An 11,125-nucleotide genomic window follows, 5' to 3' on the forward strand; every position below is an offset into this window, starting at 1 on the left:
TGTACCGTTGATGTATTTTACTCATGTGGAAGCTATTTCTTTATCTCTTACTCATAAGATCTGGATCATTTAAAGGAGAGATTTATTTCTATTTAGATTCTAAACACAGCAATGCAAGACAAGAGGTATTTCTCAGGAAAATCAGAATTAATTTCAACTTTATTATTATTATTATTATTATTGTTGTTGTTGTTGTTGTTGCTCTTATTCTTTTTATTATTATTTTACTCTAATTATTATTATTATTATTATTATTATTATTATTATTATTATTATTATTATTATTATTATTTCTTCATGCCTGTGTTTTGAAACCCCGCCCACTTCCTGAAGGGGAGTCGCGAATTAGCTTAGCAACAAACGGCTAGCAGAACAACATCAGGTAAGAACAGCACCAGGTAGCTTGTCAGTTCCTTAATTCCGTCTGTAATAAACTCTAACTTTGTGAATTTGTTCTATATTTACGACGCTAATTAATTAAAGAAATAAAAAAAAGCCTGGATATTTATTCCAGAATGCGCCATTTTGTTTTTTGAAGGTTCTGGGAAGTTAGCTTGTTAGCCGCGGCGAAGCTAATTGGTCTTCTGTCAACCCCTGTATTGCTTGACCAGTGACGTAACATGTATGTCAGCTTTATAACTGAGGAAGAAAAGATGAAAACATTCATGTTTTGATTATAAATCTCTTTTTATTTCGTTTGTCTACGTGGGTAAAACGCCGGCACATCTAGGCTCAGATACACAGCTATCGCTAAACCCTAGGCGGTATCCTGAATGGATCTTCCCACCCTATACAAGTGTACTATATTCCCTATATCCAATAGCGGCTCGTGCACGGCGTCTAGTGCACTACGCGTACAGTAGGGTTATATTTGAGACGCGTCCAGGTACGTATACTAGTTTATGTACAAATATTGTGAAATCTCTATCAAAAAAGATTGATCTAGTAGGATTACTAAGTAGGGTGGCGTGCATAAAGAGAGATTAAATGTTTATTAAAGTCTCAGGAAGGCCATGCAATGAATGTTATTAGCACACAAATCTTTATTTCTGTCTGATTGTGTTATTTTCATAAGCACTTATGTATTTTTGTTGTTATATTTTTCTCCAGTGGTCAGCCGGCCGAGCCGAGGAGCTCTGCATACAGAAGAAATCCCTCGATTGTCCTTTTAGTGCCTGGCCATGGAGCTGGCACACAGTCTGCTGCTCAATGAAGATGCTTTGGCCCAAATCACAGAGGCCAAGAGGCCAGTCTTCATATTCGAGTGGTTGCGTTTCCTCAACAAGGTCCTCGTAGCTGCCAACAAGGTACGGCGAGATACTTTCCAGCGTTTATACTTGTGATACATCCGTGAAAAAAGTTCCCATTTACCTCGCAAAGGTACTTTCCTGTATCAGAAAGCAGAGACGCTGGAGATTCTTTACATAAAGGTTTATGTAAACCTCTCTCAAATCAGTTGTTTATATAGAAACAATATCATCACTTCAGGGGCTGGATATCATTGTCCCGAATGTCCTGATACAAAACACCCATGAAAGACATTTATTACGGTGAAAAAGATTATAATAACGTGTTAATAACTGTGTAATAACCTTGTGTTATAAACCAAGATCTGCTTTTCTTAGAATGCAGTGTGTTGATATCGCAGTGGTGTGATTTGGTGTCACGTCTCTTATCCTCGGGTATCACCTCATGCTTCAGTGCTTGGGCCCCTGGAAGCCAATCAGTAGTGTGTCTGGTCTTTTGCAGATGTAATGCAGTGCTCAGGAAATAAAAGGCTAATGTATGTTGTTCATGAGCAGGTGGATGTGAAGGAAAAGCAGAAAAAGCTGGTGGAGCAGCTCACCAATTTGATCAGCAGCAACCCAGGACCTCCGACACGGAAGCTGCTGGCTAAAAACCTGGCCACGCTCTACAGCATCGGCGACACCTTCACCGTCTTCCAGACCCTGGACAAGTGCAATGATATCATCAAGAACAAAGACGACACTCCGGCGTACCTGCCCACCAAACTGTGAGTCTACTCTCGTGTCACAGAGATGGAACCGTTTCATTTTATTTTACATCACACAAATTCTTTTATTACTTTTTCCTGTCTTTTTTTGGATATTAGTGATGATATTATATTTTCTGACACTGTCTCAGGAAATGATCAGCCCTGATCCTCCACTCAGTATAAAAGCAGCCCTTCTCCTCTGTGTGTTTCTCTGAATGATGGTTTTGTTTGCTCCAGGGCTGCGGTGGCGTGTGTCGGAGCGTTTTACGAGAGAATGGGTCGTATGCTGGGCAGCTCTTTCCCGGAAACCATCAACAACCTCCTGAAAGCCCTGAAGAACGCAGAGGTAAAGTGGAAACCCACACGGAGCCACAGACCACTAGCCAGAGCTGCTTATAGGATTTCTGTCTCCTGATCCTCTGGAGTCTTTCACACGGCTCCTAAAGATCTGGAAAAATCACCAGAACCGGCTACAGCGACGCTGTGACTCTGACTCTGAATCATTATATGAAACTGATTCTAAGCGACTCTGTGAATCTGACTCCAAATGGTTATGTGAATCTGACTCTAAGTGACTCTGTGAATCTGACTCTGTGACTGTGAATCTGCCTCTAAATGATTCTGTGAATCTGCCTCTGAATGATTCTGTGAGACTGATTAAGTGACTCTGTGAATCTGACTCGGAATGGTTCTGTTAATCTGACTCTAAGTGATTCTCTGAATCTGTGTCTGAATGACTCTGTGACACTGACTAAATGATTCTGTGAATCTGAATCTAAATGATTCTGTGAATCCAACTCTAAACAATTCTGTGAATCTGACTAAAAGTCTCTGTGAATCTGACTCTAAATGATTCTGTGAATCTGACTCTAAATGATTCTGTGAATCTGACTCTAAAAGACTCTGTGAATCTGACTCTAAAAGACTCTGTGAATCTGCCTCTGAATGATATAGGAAACTAAGTGACTGTGAATCTGACTCTTAATGATTCTGTGAATCTGACTCTAAAAGACTCTGTGAATCTGACTCTAAAAGACTCTGTGAATCTGCCTCTGAATGATATAGGAAACTAAGTGACTGTGAATCTGACTCTTAATGATTCTGTGAATCTGACTCTAAAAGACTCTGTGAATCTGACTCTAAAAGACTCTGTGAATCTGCCTCTGAATGATATAGGAAACTGACTAAGTGACTGTGAATCTGACTCTTAATGATTCTGTGAATCTGACTCTAAAAGACTCTGTGAATCTGACTCTAAAAGACTCTGTGAATCTGCCTCTGAATGATATAGGAAACTGACTAAGTGACTGTGAATCTGACTCTTAATGATGTGAATTTTCCTCTGACTGATTTTATGAAACCAACTAAGTGTGTGTGTGTGTCTGTGTGGTGTGTCTGTGTGTGTGTGTGTGTGTGTGTGTGTGTGTGTAGTCACAGGGTCGAGGTGAGATCCTCCTGAGCCTGCAGAAGGTGCTGAGCGGTCTCGGAGCTGCAGCCGCCTCGTGCCACAGAGACATCTATAAAAACGCCCGCTCTCTCCTCACAGACCGCTCCATGGCCGTGCGCTGCGCCGTGGCGAAGGTCAGGACTCCTCTTCCTCTTCCTCTTCCTTTCTGTACCTTCCTCCATGACTCACTGGGAGTTTATTTTATTGTTTAAATTGAACAATTCAAGTAATTTATACACGTTTAGAAATGTGAATAATTTAATGTTTAAAAGGAACCTAACTAATGTAGAGTATTTATGAGATGGATGGATGGATGGATGGATGGTAGATAGAAGGATAGAAAGGTAGAGGGAAGGATGGCTAGATTAAGTCTCCAAAGCATTGGATTAGATAAAAGAATTGACTGATGGACGGATGGATGGATAAATTCTAAAGTCAATTCAATGAATTTCTCTTAAATTGGTGTAGACAGCACTGAACATGATGTCTCTCTCTCTCTCTCTCTCTCTCTCTCCTCTTCTTCCCCCCTCTCTCTTCTTCTCTTTCTCTCTCTCACTCTCTTGACCCTTGCTCCCCTTCTCTCTCCCTCTTTCTTCTTCCGTCTTTCTTTCTCTCTCTCTCTTTCTCTCTGTCTCTCCCCATCCCTCTGTCTCTCCCCCCCCACCCCCCCATCTCTCTCTCTCTCTCTCTCTCTCTCTCTCTCTCTCTGTCTTTCTGTCTCTCTGTCTCTCTCTCTTTCTCTCTCTCTCCCTCTGTAGTGTTTGTTGGAGCTGCAGAACGAGGCGGTGTTCATGTGGACAGCGGAGTTGGAGAACGTGGCCACGTTGTGTTTTAAAGCTCTGGAAGGTTCTACGTACGGAGTGCGTGTGGCCGTGTCCAAACTGCTGGGGACGGTCATGGCCACGGCGCTCATGCCCAAACAGGCTGCAGGTCATCATCTCCACCATCACCTTACTTCACTGGAGCATCACTTAGATATCAGGAGATCTGCTGCGATATCTGTTTTTTAATTGTGTGTGTGTGTGTGTCAGTGATGAGACAGAACGTAAAGCGCGCTACACTGGATGAGGTCCTGGAGCTGATGGCCACGGGCTTCCTGCGTGGTGGATCCGGTTTCCTGAAGAGTGGTGGTGAGATGCTGAAAGGAGGTGCGTCGGTCAGCAGGGAGGTGCGCGTGGGAGTCACTGAGGTGAGGAAACCGGAAACATCTCACCTGATTGGAGAAAATCGAAGCAAATCTCGCATGACGTTAGTGTACGCGTGTCCGTCCCGCAGGCGTATGTGGTGTTCGTGACGGTGCTGGGTGGTCAGTGGCTGGAGCGTAACTTCGCCACCTTCCTGAGTCACCTCCTGGAGCTGGTGGCTCACCCGCGCGCCACACAGAGTCACGTGGAGGCGGTGTACTCGCGCCGCTGCGTCTCATTCGCCCTGCGCGCCACACTCGGCGCCCTGCTGGGAGAAAAGGCGCAGATCGCCGCCGCTAAGGACATCTGCCAGGCCATCAGCAAGCAGATGAGGGCAGTGGGTAAGGAGCAAAATGGGGGGGAAATATCCAGGTTCAGAGCACTGCAGAGTAAGTACTATAGGTTTGTTCTCAGTTCTTTGTGCGTGTCTCTCTCGTCTTTCCTCGATAATCCTGATTGAGGTGGTTTGGATTTATTTTTATTATTTTATTAGCTTTGCTCTTCAAATCTTTTATATATGGCTCATGTTGTGCTGTCACCATCACACACACACACACACACACACACACAGGTGTATAAAAATGAAGCTAGAACTGTGGTAATACCATACATGCCACAGTGATGCATCACATCTACTCAGATATTAGCAGGATTCTGTTCCTCCACACGCTCTGACAGGCAGCGCAATGATACTGTACTTCCTCAACCAGCAACATGACAGAATTACTGATAACATCTAGATAAGGGTGTGTGTGTGTGTGTGTTTTATTTTGACGAAAATTGATGCAAAGAACCGGGGAAAACCAAGAAAAAAAGGTGGTTTCATGTTTTTGGTGGTTTAAATGAATCATTTTTGCTGCCTGAAGAACATCACTTTAAGATTCTGGACTGAGACCCAGGATACACTGGAGCTGAAAGAACAAAACATAAATAAACTAAAAAATAAAATTAAACAAAAACAAGTACAAACCTTAAAAACAAAATTCAGACTAAATTAAAATAAAATTATTAAAAAATAAAATGAAAAACAAAATTTAAAAAAAGGAAAATGAGACAGAAACAAAAACAAGTACAAATGTTAAAAAAAATACAAACAAAATTAAAATAAAATTATTAAAAAAAAAAACCCTGAAAAACAAAATAAAAAAAGGGAAAACAAAACAGAAACAAAAACAAACAAGTACACATGTTTGAAAAAAAAAATCAAACAAAATGAAAATAAAACATTAAACTTTTAAAAGAAAATGATACAAACTGAAAGAAAGAAGAAAAACAAAACAGAAACAAAAACAAAATGCAAGCAGAATGAAAGGAAAATGATAAAAAAAACCCTGAAAAACAAAATAAAAAAGGAAAACAAAACAGAAAAAAACAAACAAGTACAAATGTTTGGAAAAAAAATCAAACAAAATGAAAATAAAACATTATTTAAAAAAAACAGAAAAACAAAATAAGAAAAAAAGGAAAACAAAACAAAAACAAGTTCAAAGGTTTAAAACAAAATGCAAAAAAAATTAAAATAAAATTATTTAAATGGATTTTACATCAGTTTTTAAAACCTAATCAAATGACGGTTCATAATTTAACAATCATAACATCATTATTAAAAAAAATCCACTAAATATAAAAATAATCTGACAATGAATAAAACAGAAAAATTATATATAAATATATATATTTACATAATATAATATATTTTAAGAATATGTACTAGAACAATTTATTTAATTTATTTATTTAATTTATTTATTATTTATAATGTATTTATCCACTGTTGTCTGAGCTTGGTGATCAGATTACCTGTAGCTGTATTATTATATTGAATTTCTCACGTAATTAGAATTAGCCTAGCTTTTTAAAACTGGACTTTCCCCCAAAAAACCCGAGCACGTGACAGCATTTCATCCAGCCAGATCTCACACTGAAACCAATCCTGAAGCACATCTGCCCAGCTGTTCTCTGCTTCAGCGGGTTGATTGTCTTGTTTGTTTGTTTGAATGTGTTTTGTGTGATTTCTTCCTGTTGGACTCTTACTCTGTGATGGCTTTGAGCTGAACGATCAAACCTCTTCCTTTCACATTAGATTATTCTACTTATCAGCATGAAAATTAACAGCACACGTAATCACAACATTTTAGTGTTGGAAACATGTTTCTAGCTTTTACCGTTTAAGCGATATGTTGCTTAAACTATTGCAAGAAATTCTCAAATAATATATAAATACAACTCGAACCCGGGTCTCCAGCATGGGAGGTGGGCGCTCTACGGCTAACCTCCGTTAAATATATACGCGCTAAATATGCTTAAACTATTGCAAGACCTTCTCAAATAATAAATACAAACTAAAGTCACAGTGAAAATATGAAGTCTAAACGAACTAGTGTGTGCGCTGGGAACAGTTTAAAGGCGATGCGTCCAAACCTCTTCCCTCACTCTAGCTGAAGTCACACACACACACACACACACACACACACACACACACACAGTAGCGGTCTGAAGTCTGTGAAAAATACATTTAAAAATTAATATAAAATAAACTATAATATCAGCATGAAAAGTAATAGCACACTTAAGCACAACATGAGCAACATTTTAGCGTTGGAACCATGTTTCTAGTTAGTCTCTCTCTCTCTCTCTCTTCCTTTCTTTCTTTCTTTCTTTCTTTCTTTCTGTTTGAAAAATCTGTGTTAAACAGCTATTTTGTAAAATCAGAGTGAAACTGCGATGAAGGGCAGAATAATCTGATCTGACTGGAGAGAAATTAAAATGATCTCTTGACTCATTTTAATACCCGATTCTGCATTTATATACAGAGTGGTTTATTCCAGAGGTGCGACGTGGAATTAATGAGCCTCCTGCGTTTGTTCTGTGTGTTTGTGATGACAGAGGCGGTGGTGAGCGACAGCAGCGGGGAGAATAAGGGCACGGCGGCCGACGTCTCTGCCAGTCAACACGTGATGGTGTGTGCCCTTAAAGAGCTGGGCAGCCTGGTGCAGAGCCTCAGTGCCACGGCCGCTCCCCTCATCCAGGAGCCTTCCATCGGTAAGAAAGTCATGACAGAGTCAGAGCTGTGAGTCAGTCATTCACACTCACTCGTTACTCCATGTGAAATAGGACTTGAAGGATTTCCAGAACTCCTGGAAGTCATGATCCCCGTCATACACCTTACTGCATCATAGAGGTGTAACCATACACTTCTCGGTTCTCAGTTCTAACCTGAATCTGGTTTAGTAATACCAGTCACCTGATCCTCGGGGTCAAACAGACTTTGTAGTGACCTGCTGAATGAAGCAGCTCACTTGAAGAGGAAATGAGTCAGAGCTTTGAAGTATTTGATACCGAGCTCTATACTGACATCTACTGGACAATAAAAATTCGTATAAAAAATTCTGTTTCATTTGTAAATAATACACTAGAATTATTAATGTGTTGTTTAATAGGAGACACTAGAATTATTATTTAATAGGAGAGACTAGAGTTTTTAGTGTATTATTTAATAGGAGAGACTAGAGTTTTTAGTGTATTATTTAATAGGAGAGACTAGTTTTTAGTGTATTGTTTAATAGGAGAGAGTAGAGTTTTTAGTGTATTGTTTAATAATACACAAGAATTATTACTAGAAAGATTATTAGCATATTATTTAATAGAATAGACTAGAATTATTAGTGTCTTAAATAATAATACACTAGAATTATTCCTAGGAACAAGACACTAGAATTATTGGTGTCTGATTTAATAGAATGGACTAGAATTATTCCTTGGAAAATTAAAACATTTAATTCTGTTTGGTTTGTAAATAATACACTAGAATTATTAATGTGTTGTTTAATAGGAGACACTAGAATTATTATTTAATAGGAGAGACTAGAGTTTTTAGTGTATTATTTAATAGGAGAGACTAGAGTTTTTAGTGTATTATTTAATAGGAGAGACTAGAGTTTTTAGTGTATTGTTTAATAGGAGAGACTAGAGTTTTTAGTGTATTGTTTAATAATACACAAGAATTATTACTAGAAAGATTATTAGCATATTATTTAATAGAATAGACTAGAATTATTAGTGTCTTAAATAATAATACACTAGAATTATTCCTAGGAACAAGACACTAGAATTATTGGTGTCTAATTTAATAGAATGGACTAGAATTATTCCTTGGAAAATTAAAACATTTAATTCTGTTTGGTTTGTAAATAATACACGAGAATTATTAGTATATTAAATAATAGCAATAAGACTGGAATGATTGGTGTATTATTGAATAACACACTAGAATTATTATTAGAAAAATTAATAATATTATTAATAATTTCTTTTAATTTAATTAATAATTAAAAAATAATATTTTTTATTAATCAAAAAATATTTTCTGTTTTATTTGTAAATAATACACTAGAATGCCTTGTCTTTTTTCTAAAGCTTCTAGTTAAAAACATTTAGTTTGAAGTGTTTTTCTCATCCATTCAATACAATTATTTTCTTTTTCTTTTTTTCAATAAAAAATGTGATATTTATTTAGTAGGATTTGGATTTTGTTCCATCAATACAGTATCTAAAAGTACATTAAAAAAAAATGTAAATAAAAAAACAACACTGATACCAAACAAGGTGTCACTGAGTCTATGGAGAGATTATTTAGAGAGAAATAAAAAGGCTGAAGACGGATTGATGAACTGATAACAGGAAACAACAAACAGATAAAAAGTAAACGGCGTTCTTTAACAGATGATAGAAAAACAAAATAAAAACAAAAGCAAGTAAAATAAAAACAAAACAAGAAACGAAAAAAAAACAATCAAATATATAAATAAAAAAATAATAAAAGCAAGTAAAATAAAAAAACAAAAAGAAACCAAAATTAAAAAAATTATAAATAAAAGAAAAAACAAAAAGAAAAAACTTAAACTAATATAAAAAAATTAGTAATGTAAATAACAAAAAACCAAAAAACTTAAACTAAAATAAAATATTAAATAAATAAAAAAAAGAAAAAATTAAACTACAAAAAAAAAAAAAAACTAAAATTAAATAAAACAAATAAATAAATGCATTCCAACAACAACTAAAAAATATTGACATCACAAGATGTACCTCTGCATCATCGCACCTCACCATCGTTGATTATTTTCCTCTGACAGCGTGACGTGACGCAGTTACGTGATCGTTTGTAAGAGTCTGTAATTTATTCCTCAGGTCTGTTGGAGACGGTGATGTCGGTGCTGCTTCATCCCAGCATGGCGGCTCGTCTAGCGGCGGCCTGGTGCCTGCGCTGCGTTGCCGTGGCGCTGCCCAATCAGCTGACCCCTCTGCTGGACCGATGTGCAGAGCGAATCAACGCCCTGAAGAGTTCACCCGAAGCTGTGAGCGGGTACAGCTTCGCCATGGCCGCCCTGCTGGGCGCGGTGCACCAGTGTCCACTGGGTATTCCTCACTCCAAGGGCAAGGTGTGTGTGTGTGTGTGGTGTGTGTGTGTGTGTGTGTGAATGTTATTGAAGTTCCCTACATCTAACCTGTGGTGTTTATGTAGATGGTGGTGAGTATAGCGGAGGATCTGCTGCGCTCTGCGGCCCAGAACAGTCGTCTCTCTCTGCACCGGACACAGGCCGGCTGGCTACTGCTGGGAGCGCTCATGACTTTAGGTAAACCTCACTGACCTTTCTCTCTCTCTCTCTCTCCCTCTCTCTCACTTTTTCTTTCTTTCTAATTGTATTTCTCTCTCTCTCTCTCTCTCTCTCTCTCTGTCTTTCTTTCTTTACTTTAATTCTCAGAGTGAAACATTGTGACTCTCTAATCTACCCCTGTCTTTCACCCCTGTGTGTGCTCAGGCTCGTCCCTGGTGCGCTATCACCTGCCCAAGATGCTGCTGCTGTGGAGGAACGTGTTCCCTCGCTCTCAGAAGGAGCTGGAGGCGGAGAAGGCCAGAGGAGACTCCTTCACCTGGCAGGTCACTCTGGAGGGCCGAGCTGGAGCGCTCTGTGGTAATCACAGTCACGTTAATCAGCTTTGTCCAGTTAATAAACGTAAAACGGGAAAAGTCACTTATTAACGCTTAACTAACTGAACTATAAATGGCTAAGAAGCATGACATGATTTCTCGCCTTTCCTCATCAGCCATGCGGAGTTTCGTGGCTCACTGCCCCGAGCTTCTCACCGAGGACGTGATCCGGAGACTCATGACTCCTATCGAATGCGCCATGACCATGATGGCTCAGTATGTGTTTAATTTACAGAAGCTAACATTCACTAATGCCTAACATTGACCATTAGTTCTATGAAGGTTTAGATTCAGGGGAAGTTGTCCTGATGAGTGGCTCTATTTCCAGCGTTCCTGCCGTTATAAAAGTCCATGGTGCTCATCTGAAGGCCAGTGCAGCGATGGTTCGCCTCCGTCTCTACGACATCCTCGCCCTCCTTCCTCCCAAAACATACGAAGGCAAGTCCTGCCCAGTGCAGAATCTCATCTTGTGTATAAATTACGTGATTTCTGATTAGCGACTACTA

General features: G+C 38.8%; 1 protein-coding gene across 3 annotated transcripts in view; it reads left to right on the forward strand.

Annotated features, from left to right (window-relative positions):
• Positions 1–323: 323 nt before the first annotated feature.
• The window catches only part of heatr5b (HEAT repeat containing 5B), a 26,532-nt gene continuing 15,730 nt past the window's right edge, over positions 324–11,125 (forward strand). The window contains exons 1-14 of one of the 3 annotated variants that reach the window (XM_058384438.1): positions 324–382; positions 1,111–1,307; positions 1,803–2,014; positions 2,234–2,342; positions 3,428–3,577; positions 4,202–4,373; positions 4,475–4,632; positions 4,719–5,016; positions 7,514–7,669; positions 9,818–10,068; positions 10,152–10,263; positions 10,450–10,602; positions 10,736–10,835; positions 10,948–11,061. In XM_058384438.1, coding sequence (XP_058240421.1) covers positions 1,182–1,307; positions 1,803–2,014; positions 2,234–2,342; positions 3,428–3,577; positions 4,202–4,373; positions 4,475–4,632; positions 4,719–5,016; positions 7,514–7,669; positions 9,818–10,068; positions 10,152–10,263; positions 10,450–10,602; positions 10,736–10,835; positions 10,948–11,061 — 2,111 coding nt within the window. In that variant the 5' untranslated portion in view covers positions 324–382; positions 1,111–1,181. Of the gene's footprint in view, positions 383–730; positions 887–1,110; positions 1,308–1,802; positions 2,015–2,233; positions 2,343–3,427; positions 3,578–4,201; positions 4,374–4,474; positions 4,633–4,718; positions 5,017–7,513; positions 7,670–9,817; positions 10,069–10,151; positions 10,264–10,449; positions 10,603–10,735; positions 10,836–10,947; positions 11,062–11,125 lie in introns of those variants that run through there. The other 2 variants (XM_058384439.1, XM_058384440.1) reach the window with 2 other exon arrangements.

This window comes from Hemibagrus wyckioides, linkage group LG29 (assembly GCF_019097595.1).
Source record: "Hemibagrus wyckioides isolate EC202008001 linkage group LG29, SWU_Hwy_1.0, whole genome shotgun sequence".
NCBI classification, from domain to species: Eukaryota; Metazoa; Chordata; class Actinopteri; order Siluriformes; family Bagridae; genus Hemibagrus; species Hemibagrus wyckioides.